The sequence below is a fragment of the Paramisgurnus dabryanus genome, chromosome 4 (genome assembly GCF_030506205.2).
Source record: "Paramisgurnus dabryanus chromosome 4, PD_genome_1.1, whole genome shotgun sequence".
In the NCBI taxonomy this organism is placed as follows: Eukaryota; Metazoa; Chordata; class Actinopteri; order Cypriniformes; family Cobitidae; genus Paramisgurnus; species Paramisgurnus dabryanus.
Genome location: NC_133340.1, coordinates 20,845,579 through 20,867,113, shown reverse-complemented (window position 1 = coordinate 20,867,113; position 21,535 = coordinate 20,845,579). Strand labels below are relative to the sequence as shown.

The window sequence follows — 21,535 nt, the reverse complement described above, 5'->3', positions numbered from 1 at the left end:
TGAGGTGTTGATTCCGGGTTGTATACGTTGCGGAAGAGCATCACCTGGTGGATAATACGGATTGACGGAAATAGTCGACAATGGCAGGGAAGCATTTTCTCTTAATTGACGAGTTAACTCATCAATGGCGGGGAAATAGTTAAGGCAGCTCAAACATGCATTTTAGTCTGTGACTGGATAAGCCATGTGCGGAAAACCACCTCTTTATTGTCAAATTCCCTGATTTACCTTGCAGTGTAAGTAAGAATGGATGTTCTGAGCATTGGCACATTTTGCCTTATGTGCTTTACAGCTCCCGAATCCCTCTTATATCCAACTCATAATGTTCATTTCTCAAACACAGTATTTCATGTTTCCCAAATGTATGTATCTGTGATGATGTTTATCTCTTCATCATTTGACTGACTATATTCCCCTTTATGTACATTTATACATTTGCAGTGCTAATGTTTTTATCAGTACAGTACAGTGTGATCTTTGGGATTAAAGGGATAGTTCTCACTGTTCTACTGTTGTGCTTTCAGCTAGTAAATACACTGGTGAGCTGAAGAAGTGCTGTGTGGATGGAATGAAGGAAAATAAACTCGGCTACACTTGTGAGCGACGATCCACGTACATCATAGATGGACAAGAATGTGTTCAGGCTTTCCTGCACTGCTGTAACCAGATGAAAATCAGCAAAGAGAAAGCTGGAGATGAAGACTTGATTCTGGCTCGTAGTACGTATCCTAACAAATATTGTTAGCTGTTCCAAACTTTTTGTCTCTAAGAAATTATTGTCTGAATTAAGGGCACATAATATGCCTGTTTTTATAAGATTTAATGTTCAAGCCGGTCCACACAGAGATGCTTTTACTCTAGCTGTATACATACAATTTTTATTGAATCTGCATTTTCTTCATACGGATTTGAGAGCCTGAATCTGATATTTAAAACCGAGTCCCGGAGTGGATCAATCTAAAACCGTCACCCTTGTGCCTTCGTTTGTACAGCCAATCTGTATATTTGAGCCCTTTTCTCGAAAATATACTCAGAAATGCATAAGTTTCCTTATCGTCCACTATTTCTCTCTGGAGAAATCACGTGCATGCATTTTTTTTCCGATCTGATCATGAACTTTACCCAAAAGCCATGGGTGCTTTATCAGTGGGACGTCAAATTACCAAGAGAATAAAAACAGCATGTCTAATGAGACTGCTTAAGGGTTGGATTTTTTTGTATTGTTGGGTTGTTGTGTTCACACACTGCCAAAACACATTGATGTCCCAAAAAAAATTTTGCATAATAGGTGGCCTTTAATATGCTAAGATAATTTTATTTTTTTACCTAAACACTCCCTCATATTAATTTCATCTGTTAATGTAGGTGAAGAAGATGATGACTATTATACATCATCTGATGAGATTGTGTCACGGACACAGTTCCCTGAGAGTTGGCTTTGGGAGGAAGTAAATCTCCCCGCTTGCAGAGACAAAAACTGGTAAGTGGGAGTCTTAAGCATGGTTCATATTCGACACGTGGAGCCGAGCCTGTGGTACCTAATGACCCAAATTACGATCGTGGAGTGGACGGTCATATGTGCAAAAAAAATTCCTCTATCTTTCTGAAAAGGTCACGTACGCGACTTGTCGATTTCCTATTGGTCCTCAAGTGATATAAATTTGCAAGTCAGAGTTTGTCAAATGTTAACCAATAAACGCAGCGAAATGCAATTTTTTTTACAGGAGCTTGCATTTCCGGTTTGCCGCATGCACATGAATGAAAGTCAATGAAACAAAAAGTCTAGTGTGACCGTGGGATTAGGGGCAAGAGTTGCAGGCACAAGTGTACAAACATCACTATGACCCATCCCTGTGAAACAAAACATATCCAAAACTTTAATGTTACAATAAAATTAAGAATTAATTTGCATATGTAACAAAGGCCAGCTAATGAATGACTACTGTGCAGTAAGTAAACCTCACTCCAGACCTCAAGAGTGACAGACAATAGAGGTCATGACCTTTAGCGTCCCTATTAGAGCGGCAGACTGTGTGGACTAATCATCGGTTCAGCGGGTTTACTCTGTGCTATTCATCTCTATTTATCTCTACCTTAACTTGAAAATCAGCAACTGTGTTGTGTAAGATTAACTTTAAAAATGACTTCAATTTGGTAACGTCTAAAAATTAAAGGGGGCATATTATGAGATTTTTTTTAAAGATGTAAACTAAGTCTTAATCTAGGTCTGAGCAAAAGTGTGCCGTTTTGGGTGTGTCATTTAAAATGCAAATGAGTGGCTGAAGTGCAAACACTGATCACAGTGATGGTGGTTTGTTGCAATTGAAACTCAATTGTGCTGTGAATTATTTTCTCTCTCTCTCTTTCTCTCTGTACTAAATGGCTGTGCTGTGGTTGGATAGTGCAGATAAAGGGGGCGGTATTACCTTATTCTGACATCACAATAGGAGCCAAATTACAATGACCTATTTTTTCACATGCTTGCAGAGAATGGTTTACCAAAACTAAGGTACTGGGTTGATCTTTTTCAAAATTTCTAGGTTGATAGAAGCACTGGGGACACAATTATAGCAGTTAAACATGGAAAAAGTCAGATTTTCATAATATGTCCCCTTTAAACATTTTACCTAAAATTTCCCACTTTAAAGTCGCCATTAAAGGGGCCATTGCATGAAAATGTTAGCATTGCCACTTTGTAGGTGTGAGCAAAAATAGGTCATTGAATTTTGGCTTTCATTATGATGTCATAAGGATATCTTATTAGAATAATACCGCCCCCTTAATCTGCACTATCCAACCACTGCACTGCCATTTAGTTCAGAGAGAAGAGAGAGAAAAGAAGGACTTGACAGCACAATTGAGTTTGAATTACATCAAACCACCATCATTGTGATCAGTGTTTGCACTTCATCCGCTCATTTGCATTTTAAAAAACACACCCAAAACGACACATTTTTGCTCAAACCTACAAAGTGGCAATGCTAACATTTTTTATGCAATGGCCCCTTTAAATGAAAGTAGCGATTGTCTTATTTTCCTGTGGCGATATCCAAGTGAAACGGCTTTTGAGATAAATAAAGGCAGGGCTGGACTTGAATTCGTCCAAGGAAAACAGATTTGATCGTTTCAAGTTGGGTCATGTTGCTATTTGCTAATCGCTGCAATCTCTTCCCGGTCCCCGCCCACCTGCCATACCATACAACCGGAAGTAAAGAGAGGTCTTTTGAGGAGGGGAGGAGATTTTTGTTTTTGATTAGAGTTATTAAGGCACACAAATGTTTTGCTCACAGATCAAGTAATTGGTAAAAAAAACACAATATTTCTAAACAGATTACAGTATTTCATTTCAATTTCATTGTGACTTTAAGTTAAAAATGTTTTAATATTTTAAGCGTTACCAATTGAAGTAATTTTTTAAAGATGATCCAACGGGTTAGACTTTAACTTGTTATTTTCTCATATTCCAGTTTAACAACATCACTCACCAAAGAAAGAATCTACCTGAAAGAATCTATCACTACTTGGCAAATCTTAGGGGTCAGCATGTCAGACACAAATGGTAAGTTGAAGAAACAGAATATTGCCAATTTATGATGTCCTATAAAAAGTTTTTGAGCTAAAATACCGCTTTTAACATTTTCATTATTTGTCTTTTTCCTTAAAGGTATCTGTGTGGCAGATCCTCAGGAGATGATAGTTTTTAAGAATTTTTTTATTGACCTCAAGATGCCATACTCAGCCGTTCGCAACGAGCAACTGGAAATCAAAGCCATTATTCACAATTACACCCCACAGAAGACGAAGGTAAATCTGTCTGTAGTATTTGAAGATTTCAGGAGAAAAACCTTGTCAAAGTGCACATTTTACAATACTTATGTTTAGTTTCTATAATTTAGCTTTAATTGCAATGAAAATATTTATTAGTCAGTATTTAAAATGTTTTTTTTTTTCACAAATGTAACTTTAGTCATTAGGACCCAGAGGCCTACATCGTAGGTGCAAAGCCCTATAGTATTTCTTAATTTTTTTTATTTTAACACTTTGGGCATTAAGGGTCCTTTAACATGTTAAAAAAGTCTTGAAACTTGGCACAAACATCAGAGTCATCGGCCACTAGGACCGGAGCAAAGGCTGGCACATGGTTATAGCAGTGCAGTGGGGCTCTGTAGCGACCCCTGTAATGCAAAAACAATCTTGGTGCACAGATACGCACATATACACAGGTGTTGGTATATATAGTTCTCATTGACCTGAACAACTTTCGCCGTAACACCCATTAGCTCCGTCGGACAAGAAGCCGGCCATTTTAGATTTTGTGGAAAGTGTATGCAGTGAACTTTTAAATACTCCTCCTAGAGGATTCATGCAATTGACACTTGGTAACCATGATGCCAAGACGTGAAAATGAGAACTGATTTTTGATATCTCGAATGCTGTTGCCCTGGCAATGCAACAAATTTATGGCAAAATCAAAAAAACAGGTAGTGTCTTATATCTAAGGCATATATTGTCTGATTGCAAACATGGGGTGTGTGTTGGGCCATGGGGCCAGATCACATTGATGTGGCTATTGTGAGTCCCGGGCAGAGAAACACCAAGTAGCGTCAGAAAGTGTGCCAGTCACAAAAGTGAAATGTGAAAATGAAAAGTTGCATGCGCTGAACTTTTAAATACTCCACCTAGGGGATTGACACCAAATTTTGTCAACATTATGCCAAGATATTAAAGATACTAAATTGCAGACAGATTTTTTGATATCTCGAATGCTGTTGCCATGGTAACGCGTCAAAGTTTAATTTTATTTTAGGTATATTTAAAGCTTTTGGTATGCCTAGAATAACATGAAATTTGGCAAACACAAAATCGTTTTCAGCCGTTAAATGTAGGCAAAAGCTCAGGCAAGGGTGTGGCAGGGGGCTCTCTAGTGCCCCCTTTTATCTAAAATGTGGGGTTAGTTTTGCCTACAGTCCTGTGCCCGTTTGCATGAAGCTCCTTAATTGAGGGTTTCCCTGAGGGAAAAAAATCCCTGAGGTAAGGGATTTATTTAAAAGAGTTGCAACAAAGGTCTTAACTGTCACCCTTACCTACGTGTTTATACTAAGTATTTTACGGTACTCTCTGCCAAAACACGGCACCGGAGAAGCGGTTGCTATAGTTACAAAATCTCACAGCGTAAACAAATCAACGCACGCAGCTCAACAGACGGCGGATTTGTGTACAATGAAACATCGCAAATAACAGACTGTAAAGTGCCGCATGTATAAAACCTGAAAGTAATTCAAACAGGAAACACTTTAGATTGACGGACGATCAAACCTCTATTCTCCTAATAAATGCGCATTACTTTTCTCTAAGGGATTATTTCGAACGTTAGAAATGTGCGTTGGTACCTCATTATTTTAAATAACCATAAAATCAGCCATCGCGTGTGACATTAAGGGACCTGGGGCCATATTCACAAAGCATTTTATCTTACCACTAAGAGTACTCCTAAATCACACTAAAAGATTTTAGCTAGGAGTTTTCTCTTAAAAGTTATTCACAACGCCTTTCAGACCTACTTTTAGTAAGGAAAAATGATAACTCCTAAACTAAGAGTGAGTCTTCGTTGCTACGGATGACGTCAATTCTCATGCACGAGCTGCCTCGCAATGACCACGGTGATTGGTTGTTAGATGACAGGGCTGTCATGCGGAGCATAACACAGACGCACCAAATCATGGAATTACAACATCGAAATATGTCTGTGTCCTACACAAAATAATAATAGTAATGCCATCGAAATGCATATATTAAAGAAAAGTCGTGAATGAAATTAAATTAAATCAAGGTAGCCTAATACCCAAATGAAAACCGCCAATTGCCTAATAATAAAAAACGACATTGCATTAACACTTGCTTGGTTAATTTACATCCTATTAGCCTAAATAGACTACGTAAAGCAAGGAATGTTGCTCATATTGAAGAAGCCTAATGTAATAAATAAATGATGGTGGATTATGAACTCGCCAAAATGAAAAAGAAAAGCCCAACTGGATGCAGGATCAGTTACTGCTGCTGTCCCAGTTGGTGCTGGAAAAAAGAAACGTAATAAAAGGGAAATTCGGCACTGAGATATCAAGCAAAACTAAGCGTGAGACATGCGAGACAATGATGCGCGGGTCAATGTACAAAACAACCGGCACCCGACCAACGTTTTCAACTAACCGGCCCGCAAGTCGGACCGCAAAAAATCCGCGGGTGACCTCAGGCATCCGCTCATTTCGGATCAACCCGCGCATTACTGATGGGAGAGGATTTGTTGCAGATCAATGCAGCATTCACGCTTGTGTCGGGGATCCCGGACGACTGCGAGAGGCGGTGGTATGCATTACTGTGCATTCACACCAGCCGCGGAAGAGGCGGCAAGCGCGGATGATTTACATGTTAAGTCAATGCAAACACGCGATTAGGCATCCTGCGGCGCGGTGCACGCGGTAGCCGCGGCGCGGATGGCGCAGAACGCAAGGAAGCCGCGGGGCGTTCCGCGCGGTCCGCGCGAATTGAGCGTTGCCGCAGGAAACGCGCGAGTTCAAAAATCTGAACTTTGGCGGAATTCCGCGCCGCGTTAACCAATCAGGAGCTTGCTGTAGTAGTGACGTGATTACAGGAAGCGAGCGGAGTGGTGTAGTCTCCGCGGAGTCGCAGAAGCCCCATTTCCGCGTGAATTTCTCGAATGACTAGAATTTCACGCGCGGCGTTCACGCGCGGATTAAGCGAGTAAACTCAAAATGTTCAAGCGGCAAACTGGACGCGGTTCACGCGTTTTTGCCGCCTCTTCCGCGGCTGGTGTGAACCCACAGTTACAATCGCAGTAGAGGGTTGAGATTGCAGCCTTTAAACAGACTAGCATGGCAACAGGTATGCCTATAATATTAAATATTTAATTTCATTATTGTTTCATGTAATTCTAAAAATCTTCCTGCTTGTCATGAATGTAATGAATTATGAAACAAATGTTATAAACAATATGCTTACATTAAAGTGTGCTTTTAAGTATGTGCAATGCTTTTGAGTTGGTGAAACTGTCCATGTTAAGGAGGATCAGCACCTAAGACATTTTAAGATCCTTTGTGAATAGGTCTTAGTGAGTTAGGAGTCCTCTTGACTTAGGTGCTACTTTTAGGGCTAAAATGCTTTGTGAATTACTTTTAGTGAAAAAAATTAGGAGTCCTAAATTTAGGAGTGACACGCCCAGTATTTTTAGGAGTTGCTCCTAAATTCGCCAGTTAGGAGCTACTTTTAGCCTTAAAATTCTTTGTGAATACGGCCCCTGATATAGTCCATTAAGTTTTTAAGGGAAAGTGGGACTTAAGGACTTTGTAGCAACGCATAGCAGAACTTAAGGTAATACTTTAGCATTTAAGGGTAAAACTTATTGACAGCCTTAAGGTTCACTTAAGGGTTTTTCTTGCAGCCCATTTTTTATTAAGGGCACGCTTAACCTTATATTTAAGGGATTTCTTAGCTTAAGGACTTTCATGCAACCGGGGACAGAAACTTGATGCATATATTCTTCTCAAGACTGACAACTTTCGAAATAACAGTCATTAGCTTCGCCCAACAGCAAGTCGGACATTTTGGATTTAATGCTGATTTTTCGACATTTGCAGGCCCAGGGGCCGTATTCACAAAGAATTTTAAGGCTAAAAGTAGCTCCTAACTGGCGAATTTAGGAGCAACTCCTAAAAATACTGGGCGTGTCACTCCTAACTTTAGGACTCCTAATTTTTTTCACTAAGAGTTATTCACAAAGCATTTTAGCCCTAAAAGTAGCACCTAAGTCTGGGACAGCTTAAAAGAAGTCGAGAGGACTCCTAACTCACTAAGACCTATTCACAAAGGATCTTAAAATGCCTTAGGTGCTGATCCTCCTTAACATGGACAGTTTCACCAACTCAAAAGCATTGCACATACTTAAAAGCACACTTTAATGTAAGCATATTGTTTATGACATTTGTTTCATAATTCATTACATTCATGGCAAGCAGGAAGTTTTTTAGAATTACATGAAACAATAATGATATTAAATATTTAATATTATAGGCATAACTGTTGCCATGCTAGTCTGTTTAAAGGCTGCAATCTCAACCCTCTACTGCGATTGTAATGCATACCACCGCCTCTCGCATTCGTCCGGGGTCCGCGACATAAGCGGGAATGTTGCATTGATCTGCAACAAATCCTCTCCCCAGTGATGCGCGGGTTGATCCGAAATGAGCGGATGCATGCGGTCACCCGCGGTCACGAGTCATCCAAAAATATTTTTTATGATATTCGGGTCGCGTTCGGTCGGGTCGTTTGAAATAAAGATGGCAATTAACTATTAAACAATTACTACTTAAAAAAATGCTGGCCAGGGAGCGGGTCGGGTACACTATTTATTTTTTATTTTTTGCGGTCCGACTTGCGTGCGGGTTAGTTGAAAACGTTGGTCGGGTGCCAGTTGTTTTGTACATTGACCCGCGCATCACTTTCTCGCATGTCTCACGCTTAGTTTTGCTTGATATCTCAGTGCCGAGTTTCCCTTTTATTACGTTTCTTTTTTCCAGCACCAACTGGGCCAGTAGCAAAACTGATCCTGCATCCATTTGGGCTTTCTTTTGGTGGAGTTCCACCATCATTTATTTATTACATTAGGCAGGCTTCTTTAATATGGGCAACATTTCCTTGCTTTAAGTAGTCTATTTAAGCTAATCCCTTAAGAAAATTAACCATGGTTTTATTGTGGTAAAAGTGTAGTAACCATGGTTTTTTGGTCAATTGATTACTATGAGCAAAACCATGGTTTTACTACACTAACCTAATGGTCAACTATGGTTTTTGAAATCCATGGTTGTCAAAACCATGGTTATTTTGTGGTAAACAGGGTTTTACTACAGTAACTATGGTTTTTTGGTCTTAACTGTACACAGTAAAACTCCCAGTGTTAAATTAACACTGCTGGGAGCATATATGGTCCCACTCTACAGGGTGTTAAATTTACACTGAATCAGTGTTAAAGTTAATGAGGTAATGAAGTGATGATTAAGACATTAATGGTGAACACCTGCTGGTCATTTCATGTCAAATCAACTTAATTTTAGAATTGTTCCTGTCTCTAAGTTTTTATTTTATTTTTCTGGAGAAAGTAATACTAAAATAATGAAAAAGGTCAACATATTAAATGCAATAGATATATAAAAACTGCAGTGTGTATATATGAGTCTATCTTAAGGAGTTTTAAAAAGTTACACTGAAGCAGAGTAAAAAGCTGCCATCTTTAACTTTTGCCTCTCTATCATCATCTGTGTTTGAAACTTAAAGTTACAACTTGCTTGTAGAGTTACATGGATGATAAGTTTAATCTCTATACAACAGCTGTATTTCTGGTTAATAAAGTGAGTCACCATTGTCCCGATTAGTGTTTCCATTAGTTGGGCACTTGAGTCTTGAAGATTAGAGTTGGCCTTCTTTTGTTCATTGTGTTTATTAAACACATCTGTTGGAGCAGATGGAGGTGACACAGATGAAGTTACAAACTGTTCGTGTGTTACAGTAGTTGTTAAATATTGTGATTCACTGATCTCAAACTAAAAAAACACTAAATGTAAGTTACATTTTTTTATGTTCAGTCAAACCTGTGATGTTCCTATGCTGTAAATCCATACCCTTAAAAGTTAATTTTTTTTACACAAATCTAATCTGTGGTTTCAGTCGGACACCCTGAGACATCAACAATCACCCTATAAAACACAATCATGGTGACAATCAACAACAAAGCTTCATGACATCAACAATCACCCTATAAAACTCAACCATGGTGACAATCAACAACAAAGCTTCATGCCGCAATGCATGCTGGGTACCAGGATTGTAGAAAACTCTTTCATAACTCCCATCATGCATTGCAACATGACACAGTTGTGCAACTTTCTTACCATTTACTCTCACCATTGTTGAGATTTGTATCCAAAGTCATGAAGTCTCTCAAAAAAAAAAAACAAAAAAAAAAAAAACTATAGAATCAAAGCACCCTTATCCAAAACTGTGTCATTTGCATAGAGAAACATTTTTTATGCTTTTTTTCTTTACCTTTATCATATCATATCATGTATTAATATTTTTAAAACAAGCAATTTTAGGTGGGTTGATAAGATTTTTTCTACATCAAGCAACAAACAAGTGCTTTTATTGAAACACTGTTGCAATTGCTAATATTGGAGAGTTAGTTTAGTGAAGGTCAAGGGACAAACACCTAACTAAAGGAAACACTAATCACAATAATGGTGACTTCAAATGAATCTAAAACACAAACTGGAGATTTATTGTGATAATTTTTGTGATAAATATCCATTTGACTTGTGATTACATCGTAACAGAAAGAAGATTTGTCTACTAAATCACATGTGTGGATGCTGGAATAGTTGAGCACTTTTATTTTTTCTGACAACAGTTGTTTAGAAGTTAAACTTATCATCGTCTACAAAATAGCTCTACAACAAAGTTGTAAGTTTGGGTTTCAAACAGAGATGATGATAGAGAGGCAAAAGTTAAAGATTGCAGCTTTTTACTCTGCTTCAGTGTAACTTTTTAAAACTCTGTAAGATAGACTCATATATACACACTGCAGTTTTTATATATCTATTGCATTTAATATTTTGACCTTTTTCATTATTTTAGTATTACTTTCTCCAGAAAAATAAAATAAAAACTTAGAGACATGAACAATTCTAAAATGAAGTTAATTTGACACAGAATGACCAGCAGGTGTTCACCATTAATGTCTTAATCATCACTTCATTATCTCATTAATTTTAACACTGATTCAGTGTAAATTTAACACTCTGTAGAGTGGGACCATATATGCTCCCAGCAGTGTTAATTTAACACTGGGAGTTTTACTGTGTAGTAAAACCATGGTTAATTTTCGTAAGGGATAGGATGTACATTAATCAAGCAAGTGTTAATGCAATGTCGTTTTTTATTATTAGGCAATTGGCGGTTTTCATTTGTATTAGGCTACCTTGATTTAATTAAATTAAATTCACGACTTTTCTTTTATATATGCATTTCGATGGCATTACTATTATTATTTTGTATAGGACACAGAAATATTTCGATATTGTAATTCCATGATTTGGTGCGTCTGTGTTATGTTCCGCATGACAGCCCTGTCATTTAACAACCAATCACTGTGGTCATTGCGAGGCAGCTCGTGCATGAGAATTGACGTCATCCGTAGCAACGAAAACTCACTCTTAGTTTAGGAGTAATCATTTTTCCTTACTAAAAGTAGGTCTGAAAGGCGTTGTGAATAACTTTTAAGAGAAAACTCCTAGCTAAAATCTTTTAGTGCGATTTAGGAGTACTCTTAGTGATAAGATAAAATGCTTTGTGAATACGGCCCCAGAACTTTTAAATACTCTTCCTAGGGGCTTCATGGGATTGCCACCAAATGTGGTTAACATTATGTCAAGACATTGAAGATGATAAATTGTGAACAGATTTTTGATGTCTCAAACAATGTCACCATCGCGAGGCAATACATTTATGGCAAAATCAGTGAAACAGAAAGTAACTCATATCTACTGCATACACTGAGTAATTTAATTCACATCTGAGACATAGGTTTGGTTATGGGGTCTGATAATATTGATCTAGTTATCGTAAGTCACATATATAGCGGCACCAACTGGCAACAGTGTGTCACTTAAAACTGACTTTAAAATAAGCCACTTATATTTACCCACTTATTTGCATGTGCCCACAGTGCATCCTTTTCTGGGTCCACCCAATGGCGACATGGTGAGAGGGCCCGTCATTGCTGGTTCCAGCTATAGTTTCATTTGGTATTCAGTCTTTCGCTGCAAAAACCTCTTAAGTGCATATAAGCTTTGTTGGCAAAACCTTCTAAAAGCAATTCACTGGACAAGATTTAGTGAACATTCAGTTTCTATCATTATCTATTTTTGACAGAAACAGCCTTTAGTGCCTTTTTTGATGAGCTATTAATTTCCTTCCTTCCTTTTTCTTATTTGCCATTTTTCTTTGTAACTTATCAACACGGTGTGTCTTCCGATGCATTTTGTTATAATGATTTATACAGCAGACTTAATAAAAGACTGCTAGAAATTCAGATCTGTCCACTCTCTCATTCTCAATAGGTGCGCGTGGAGTTTATGGAGACAGAAAGTGTTTGCAGTTCTGCTAGTAAGAAGCGTAAATACAGACAAGTGGTTGAAGTCGACCGCTTTTCTACAAGATCTGTTCCATTTGTGATTATTCCAATGGAGCTGGGCAATCACCAGATTGAGGTGAAAGCTGCAGCATATGATTCTGTCAACACTGATGGAGTGAGGAAGACCCTGAAGGTGGTGGTAAGTCTGATTGGGAATTCTGGGTGTTTTAGCAAAACGTTATTTTGTTTTATCTGTTATTTTTTAACATACACAGTAAAATCCACGGTGTTCAATAAACACTGCTTGGTGTATATATAATCCACACCCAGATGGGTGTTAAAAAAGACTGGTGTTAAAAATGTAACACTGAATCAGTGTTAAAGTTAATGAGATAATGAAGTGACGATTAAGACATTAATGGTGAACACCTGCTGGTCATTCTGTGTCAAATTAACCTAATTTTAGAATTTTCCCTGTCTTTAATTTTTTATTTTGATGACTCTTTTTCTGGATAAAGTAATCCTAAAATAATGAAGAAACATAAAATATTTAAATGTAATAGATGAAATCCCCAGAGTTAAATAAACACTATCATCATGTCTGTTTGAAAACTAAAATTACAACTTGCTTGCAGAGCAAGTAAATCTGGTTAATAAAGTAAGTCACCATTGTGCCGATTAGTGTTTAATTTACTTGGGTACTTCAGTTACTGCAGTTGGCTTCTGCATATTGAGACAGTGTGTTTATTAAACACATCTGTTAGAGCAGAGGAAGGTGAGAGAAATTACTTGCCTGAAAGTTCGCTCTCCTTCTCCCCCCAAAAACTCTATTATTAAAAACCTGGAGTTGCTTCTGCACAGCCAAGCCTGATGAGAGAGAGCATGGTCCAATTCAAAACTGCGTTTTTGCACCCCTTGCGCCTCACTCCAGATCAAATGAAAATGACGTTGTTTTCATTGCTCTATACTCAAAGTGTATTTTATTGGTCACACAAAGAGACACAATTGCGCAACTCTCTGCACAGCTCTGATCTTCGATGGGAATGAATAGTGCATAGGGATGAGTACTTCCAATTGGTATTCTCTGCATTTATGATGGAAAATTGGCCGGAATGAATGCACACGGAACAGGCTAACTATACAGGTAACACAATTAAAGAAATGTCAGTTTTCACAAAAATAAGGCTTATAAGCTCTCGTCTAGTGATCCCGATGCTAAAGAATAATTAAACCTCTAGAATTATCTTTATGTGCACGTTTTCTGAGTTTTTATGAAGCACTGTGATGCTGCTGTAAACGATTCTACATTGATTTATACAAATTAAAGAATTGACTTTTAAAAAACATAATTTAAATGGCCTCTAAAACACAATGCAGTTCTACAGTTTTATTGTATATTAAATAAAATAAATTAAATTCATATTAATAATTCGATGTCTATCGTAAGCGTGTGTCTTTTTTAACACCCATCTGTGTGTGGATTATATATACACCAAGCAGTGTTTATTTAACACCGGGGATTTTACTGTGTAATAATACATGTGGATCAGAGGAACAAATGTTCAGATTACCGGTTGATAACTTTTTCTTTCTCCTTCAGTCTGAGGGTGTATTAAGAGAGCTGATGGTGAAAAATGTGGAGCTTAGTCCTTCTAAGATGGGTAAGATTAAATTTAAATCACAGAAAGATTGTTGAATTTAAAGGGGACATATTATGAAAATCTGACTTTTTCCATGTTTAACTGTTATAACTGTGTCCCCAGTGCTTCTATCAACCTAGAAAATGTGAAAAAGATCAACACAGTAGCTTAGTTTTTGTAAACCATTCTTTCCAAGCATGTGAAAAAATAGGTAATTGTAATTTGGCTCCTATTGTGATGTCAGAATAGGATAATACCGCCCCCTTTATCTGCACTATCCAACCACAGCACAGCCATTTAGTACAGATAGAAAGAGAGAGAAAGAAAATAATTCACAGCACAATTGAGTTTTCAATTACAACAAACCACCATCATTGTGATCAGTGTTTGCACTTCAGCCACTCATTTGCATTTTAAGTGACACACCCAAAACGGCACACTTTTGTTCAGACCTAGATTTAGATTTAGTTTACATCTTAAAGGGGACATATTATGAGATTTTTTTTAAGATGTAAACTAAGTCTTAATCTAGGTCTGAGCAAAAGTGTGCCGTTTTGGGTGTGTCATTTAAAATGCAAATGAGCGGCTGAAGTGCAAACACTGATCACAATGATGGTGGTTTGTTGTAATTGAAACTCAATTGTGCTGTCAAGTCCTTCTTTCTCTTTCTCTTTCTCTTTGAACTAAATGGAAGTGCTGTGGTTGGATAGTGCAGATAAAGGGGGCGGTATTACCTTATTCTGACATCACAATAGGAGCCAAATTACAATGACCTATTTTTTCACATGCTTGGAAAGAATGGTTTACCAAAACCAAGTTACTGGGTTAATCTTTTTCACATTTTCTAGGTTGATAGAAGCACTGGGGACACAATTATAGCAGTAAAACATGAAAAAAAAACAGATTTTCATAATATGTCCCCTTTAAAAAAATCTCATAATATGTCCCCTTTAAGGTACTAAATACTCATGTTAAATTAAAATAATAAACCAATGAAGTGAACTGATCACAGTATGTTACAGAGCATTTGTTTTGTGTAGGCTAAATATGTTAACATTTTGCACTATTCCTTCTGTTCTTCACGTTTACAATGTTATGAAATCAGCTGAAGTAGGACGAGGCATTTTCTAGATGGGCAAAATGACCTAAGAATATAAGTCTAATTTTTAGACAAAAATATTAAATTTGTGCTTAAAACAAGCAAAAAAAATCTACCACTACTTAATTCAAGAAATTTTTTTTTTGCATGTTTTAAGCACAAATTCACTTAAATTAATTTTTTTGTCTTAAAGCTAGATTTTTCTTAGGGGGTTTTGCTTATCAAGAAAATGCATCTCGATTTAAGATTTTTTAGATATTTGTACTGAAAATAAGACAAAAATACAATTAAGTAAGAAGTCATTTTTTGCAGTGAACCCACAACAATAAAAAGAAGAAAACTTTCAAAAAACATTTTGTCCCCATTTTTTAATTCATAGATAACAACAAATGAGATTTTAATGATATTTTGACCATTTAACTAAGAAATGTCCCCGGTTTTCATTTCAAAAATCTGGTCACCTTATCTTATGCGGCTTATTACAGTGCTTGATTCAGATAGGCTGCGACATTTGCAGGTTTGTTATTCCCAGATAACAACCGCTCAAAACTAATAACACACGGCTGCAAATAATTTTGACAGGTACGGTTTAATATTACACAAAAATGAAATAGAAATATGCCCTTATAACTTATATGACATATTTACAAATGGTTAAATCAAATATTGTGTTTGTGTTGTGTTATCTTAAAACCAAAAGTAAACAGTTTTTCCTCATGAAAAGTCTGCATTCATTAAAAATTGTAACGTGTTCCCTGTGTCCCTGTTATCTGGTGTTTTGTTATACTTGTGTTTTGTGTTTATATTATGTCTCTGTGTACCTGTGTTTCACCTGTGTTCATGTATACCCTTGTTCCCAGTTGTATCTCCCTGTGTTAATTAGTGTCTCCGCCCCCTTGTTTGTAACCATGGATATTCATTGTGATCATGCTTCTCCCCTTGTGTGTTGTCCTAGTTACTGATTGTTTCTGCTTTGTCATTGGTCTCAGTCATGCATATATACCCTGCTTGTTCAGTCTGTGTTTGTGGTTTGTTGTATGATGTCGCAGTCCCTTGTGTGTTCCCTAGCTCTTGGTTTTTTTGCTTTGTTTACACTTTTTATGGAATAAACTGCACTTGGATCCGCATCTTGCCTCATCATCCTGTCTTACCTGGTTCTCACCCGTGACAGAACAAACCACCAACCAGGATCCAGCAGCAATTCCTCGTTCCTGTGATTTCCCAAGTTCCCTGGTGTATTCCCTGTGTCCTTATGCTCTGTCTCAGCAGTGTCCGAGTGCACGTTTCACACCCCACCACGGAGGAAGAATGGTGAAACGCACTCGCCGACCTGACTTCCCTCCGGCAACAGGGGCAACCTGTTCGCTGTTTTGCGCAGACTTTCTAGTCACTTTCGCGTGCCCTGGACCTCAGTGACTCGGAACTGAAAAACTATTTAAAGAATGACTCGACGAACCTGTGCCGCAGCAAGAGGTGGACGGGCTGCGAATACTGGATTTCTGGGGCTTCGTCGGTTACCTGCACAACCGTAGCCGATGGAATTTGTGGGAGTTCCCCGCCGAAAGACCCGCAGAGAATGAAAAATCACTCGAGCCAGTCATCAGGAAGCCAGCGCATTGCTCACGTCATCGGCAACGGAGGAAGAGACCCAAGACCGAGCAATCCGCTGTAAGCACGGACGCTGTTCTCTCAAGTTCTGTGTCCCCTGTGTCAGCGTCCGCGCACAAGATGGCCGCTACGTCATCCCACTCCATGCCTCAGTTCGCTTATGTTAATTCTGCCCCAGTATTCGAGTTTGCCACAACCATACCAGTTCCGATTCGCCAAAAGGCCACCATCATCACTGTTCCAGCTGTTAAAGGTGCAGTAGTAACACCTACACCCATTGTCAAGATGGCTCCCATACCCGAACAAACTCACAAAATGCCTGCCACACCCACTCCACTTCACCAACTTGCATTGATGAACCCTCCAGCACTGCCAAAAATCCGACTTTTAATCACCAGTCTGATGGATGTACCAATGGTATCTGTACGGGTGGCTGGGGTGCCCCGTCCTGGGGTTTCCAGCTCTGTGGGGTCTGAGGTTCCTTCATCTGAGTCTTCTGAGTCAAATGAATCTTCTGAGTTGAATGAATCTTCTGAGTCGAGTGAATCTTCTGAGTCGAGTGAATCTCCCGAGTCCCCTGAACCGAGTGAATCTCCAGAGTCCTCTGAGCCGAGTGAATCGCCTGAGTCCTCTGAGCCGAGTGAATCGCCTGAGTCCTCTGAGCCGAGTGAATCGCCTGAGTCCTCTGAGCCGAGTGAATCGCCTGAGTCCTCTGAGCCGAGTGAATCGCCTGAGTCCTCTGAGCCGAGTGAATCGCCTGAGTCCTCTGAGCCGAGTGAATCGCCTGAGTCCTCTGAGCCGAGTGAATCGCCTGAGTCCTCTGAGCCGAGTGAATCTCCCGAGTCCTCCGAGCCGAGTGAATCTCCCGAGTCCTCCGAGCCGAGTGAATCTCCCGAGTCCTCCGAGCCGAGTAAATCTCCCGAGTCCTCCGAGCCGAGTGAATCTCCCGAGTCCTCCGAGCCGAGTGAATCTCCCGAGTCCTCCGAGCCGAGTGAATCTCCCGAGTCCTCCGAGCCGAGTGAATCTCCCGAGTCCTCCGAACCGAGTGAATCTCCCGAGTCCTCCGAGCCGAGTGAATCTCCCGAGTCCTCCGAGCCGAGTGAATCTCCCGAGTCCTCCGAGCCGAGTGAATCTCCCGAGTCCTCCGAGCCGAGTGAATCTTCCGAGTTCCCCGAGTCCCCTGAATCTTCCGAGTTCCCCGAGTCCCCTGAATCTTCCGAGTTCCCCGAGTCCCCTGAATCTTCTGAGTTCCCCGAGTCCCCTGAATCTTCTGAGTTCCCAGAGTCCCCTGAATCTTCTGAGCCGAGTGAGTCTTCTGATTTCCCTGAGCCGAGTGAGTCTTCTGATTCCCCTGAGCCGAGTGAGTCTTCTGATTCCCCTGAGCCGAGTGAGTCTTCTGATTCCCCTGAGCCGAGTGAGTCTTCTGATTCCCCTGAGCCGAGTGAGTCTTCTGATTCCCCTGAGCCGAGTGAGTCTTCTGATTCCCCTGAGCCGAGTGAGTCTTCTGATTCCCCTGAGCCGAGTGAGTCTTCTGATTCCCCTGAGCCGAGTGAGTCTTCTGATTCCCCTGAGCCGAGTGAGTCTTCTGATTCCCCTGAGCCGAGTGAGTCTTCTGATTCCCCTGAGCCGAGTGAGTCTTCTGATTCCCCTGAGCCGAGTGAGTCTTCTGATTCCCCTGAGCCGAGTGAGTCTTCTGTGTCTCCTAAGTCCCCCGAGTCCCCTGAGTCTTCGGTGTCTTCTAAGTCCCCCGAGTCCTCTGAGTCTTCCCATTCCCTTGAGTCAACTGTGCCCATTGAGTCATCTGTGCAAATTAAGCCCACTGTACCCACTGAGTCATCTGAGCCCACTGAGTCATCTGAGCCCACTGAGTCATCTGAGCCCACTGAGTCATCTGAGCCCACTGAGTCATCTGAGCCCACTGAGTCATCTGAGCCACATTGGTTGGCTAGGGTGGTCACCGAGATGCCCCAGAGACTCTTTATTGTCACCAAGAATATGGCCAGTGCTGAACTCTCTGCACATCCCAAGATGGCTATCCCCAAGCTCCTTGCCCTCACCGTCTGGTCCAAGATGACTAAATGTGAACTTTCTGCCCTGCCTAACCTGGCCCAGAGGGCCTCTATCTGTTGTTTTCTTTTACCCAGGTTCCTGATACCACCAGCACCACCCTGGTATCCAGTCCCTCTCTGGCCTCTGGCTCCGCCCTGGGTTCCTGCTCTGCCGGCCCCGCCCTGGCTTCCTGCTCTGCCGGCTCCGCCCTGGCTTCCTGCTCTGCCGGCTCCGCCCTGGGTTCCTGCTCTGCCGGCTCCGCCCTGGGTTCCTGCTCTGCCGGCTCCGCCCTGGCTTCCTGCTCTGCCGGCTCCGCCCTGGCTTCCTGCTCTGCCGGCTCCGCCCTGGCTTCCTGCTCTGCCGGCTCCGCCCTGGCTTCCTGCTCTGCCGGCTCCGCCCTGGCTTCCTGCTCTGCCGGCTCCGCCCTGGCTTCCTGCTCTGCCGGCTCCGCCCTGGCTTCCTGCTCTGCCGGCTCCGCCCTGGCTTCCTGCTCTGCCGGCTCCGCCCTGGCTTCCTGCTCTGCCGGCTCCGCCCTGGCTTCCTGCTCTGCCGAGTTCTTCCGAGTTCCCCGAGTCCCCTGAATCTTCTGAGTTCCCCGAGTCCCCTGAATCTTCTGAGTTCCCCGAGTCCCCTGAATCTTCTGAGTTCCCCGAGTCCCCTGAATCTTCTGAGTTCCCCGAGTCCCCTGAATCTTCTGAGCCGAGTGAGTCTTCTGATTTCCCTGAGCCGAGTGAGTCTTCTGATTCCCCTGAGCCGAGTGAGTCTTCTGATTCCCCTGAGCCGAGTGAGTCTTCTGATTCCCCTGAGCCGAGTGAGTCTTCTGTGTCTCCTAAGTCCCCCGAGTCCCCTGAGTCTTCGGTGTCTTCTAAGTCCCCCGAGTCCTCTGAGTCTTCCCATTCCCTTGAGTCAACTGTGCCCATTGAGTCATCTGTGCAAATTAAGCCCACTGTACCCACTGAGTCATCTGAGCCCACTGAGTCATCTGAGCCCACTGAGTCATCTGAGCCCACTGAGTCATCTGAGCCCACTGAGTCATCTGAGCCCACTGAGTCATCTGAGCCCACTGAGTCATCTGAGCCACATTGGTTGGCTAGGGTGGTCACCGAGATGCCCCAGAGACTCTTTATTGTCACCAAGAATATGGCCAGTGCTGAACTCTCTGCAGATCCCAAGATGGCTATCCCCAAGCTCCTTGCCCTCACCGTCTGGTCCAAGATGACTAAATGTGAACTTTCTGCCCTGCCTAACCTGGCCCAGAGGGCCTCTCTCTGTTGTTTTCTTTTACCCAGGTTCCTGATACCACCAGCACCACCCTGGTATCCAGTCCCTCTCTGGCCTCTGGCTCCGCCCTGGGTTCCTGCTCTGCCGGCCCCGCCCTGGCTTCCTGCTCTGCCGGCTCCGCCCTGGGTTCCTGCTCTGCCGGCTCCGCCCTGGCTTCCTGCTCTGCCGGCTCCGCCCTGGCTTCCTGCTCTGCCGGCTCCGCCCTGGCTTCCTGCTCTGCCGGCTCCGCCCTGGCTTCCTGCTCTGCCGGCTCCGCCCTGGCTTCCTGCTCTGCCGGCTCCGCCCTGGCTTCCTGCTCTGCCGGCTCCGCCCTGGCTTCCTGCTCTGCCGGCTCCGCCCTGGCTTCCTGCTCTGCCGAGTTCTTCCGAGTTCCCCGAGTCCCCTGAATCTTCTGAGTTCCCCGAGTCCCCTGAATCTTCTGAGTTCCCCGAGTCCCCTGAATCTTCTGAGTTCCCCGAGTCCCCTGAATCTTCTGAGCCGAGTGAGTCTTCTGATTTCCCTGAGCCGAGTGAGTCTTCTGATTCCCCTGAGCCGAGTGAGTCTTCTGATTCCCCTGAGCCGAGTGAGTCTTCTGATTCCCCTGAGCCGAGTGAGTCTTCTGATTCCCCTGAGCCGAGTGAGTCTTCTGTGTCTCCTAAGTCCCCCGAGTCCCCTGAGTCTTCCCATTCCCTTGAGTCAACTGTGCCCATTGAGTCATCTGTGCAAATTAAGCCCACTGTACCCACTGAGTCATCTGAGCCCACTGAGTCATCTGAGCCCACTGAGTCATCTGAGCCCACTGAGTCATCTGAGCCCACTGAGTCATCTGAGCCCACTGAGTCATCTGAGCCCACTGAGTCATCTGAGCCCACTGAGTCATCTGAGCCCACTGAGTCATCTGAGCCCACTGAGTCATCTGAGCCACATTGGTTGGCTAGGGTGGTCACCGAGATGCCCCAGAGACTCTTTATTGTCACCAAGAATATGGCCAGTGCTGAACTCTCTGCAGATCCCAAGATGGCTATCCCCAAGCTCCTTGCCCTCACCGTCTGGCTCCGCCCTGGGTTCCTGCTCTGCCGGCTCCGCCCTGGCTTCCTGCTCTGCCGGCTCCGCCCTGGCTTCCTCCTCTGCCGGCTCCGCCCTGGCTTCCTGCTCTGCCGGCTCCGCCCTGGGTTCCTGCTCTGCCCGCGGCTCCGCCCTGGCTGCCTGCTCTGCCCGCAGCTCCGCCTTGGTCCCTGTCTCCGCCCGCGGCTCCGCCTTGGTCCCTGTCTCCGCCTGCGGCGCCGTCTTGGTCCCTGTCTCCGCCTGCGGCTCCGCCCTGGCCCTTGGACTTTCATGGCCTTGGCCCACCATCCCTCCCCCGGGTCCACCTCCATGCCACCGCCCACCTGGACTGATAAACTTTGAGTGTTTTCTGGTGGGCGTCTGGAAGCCGCCCTTTTGAGGGGGGGGCTATGTAACGTGTTCCCTGTGTCCCTGTTATCTGGTGTTTTGTTATACTTGTGTTTTGGGTTTATATTATGTCTCTGTGTACCTGTGTTTCACCTGTGTTTATGTATACCCTTGTTCCCAGTTGTATCTCCCTGTGTTAATTAGTGTCTCCGCCCCCTTGTTTGTAACCATGGATATTCATTGTGATCATGCTTCTCCCCTTGTGTGTTGTCCTAGTTACTGATTGTT

General features: G+C 42.5%; 1 protein-coding gene across 1 annotated transcript in view; it reads left to right on the top strand.

Moving 5' to 3' along the window:
- The window catches only part of LOC135760484 (complement C3-like), a 65,553-nt gene that overhangs the window by 18,833 nt on the left and 25,185 nt on the right, over nt 1-21,535 (top strand). Inside the window, exons 17-22 of the mRNA XM_065274479.2 lie at nt 525-719; nt 1,366-1,480; nt 3,468-3,559; nt 3,665-3,804; nt 12,186-12,398; nt 13,800-13,860. Of these exons, the coding sequence (XP_065130551.2) occupies nt 525-719; nt 1,366-1,480; nt 3,468-3,559; nt 3,665-3,804; nt 12,186-12,398; nt 13,800-13,860 (816 nt within the window). The remainder of the gene's footprint in view (nt 1-524; nt 720-1,365; nt 1,481-3,467; nt 3,560-3,664; nt 3,805-12,185; nt 12,399-13,799; nt 13,861-21,535) is intronic.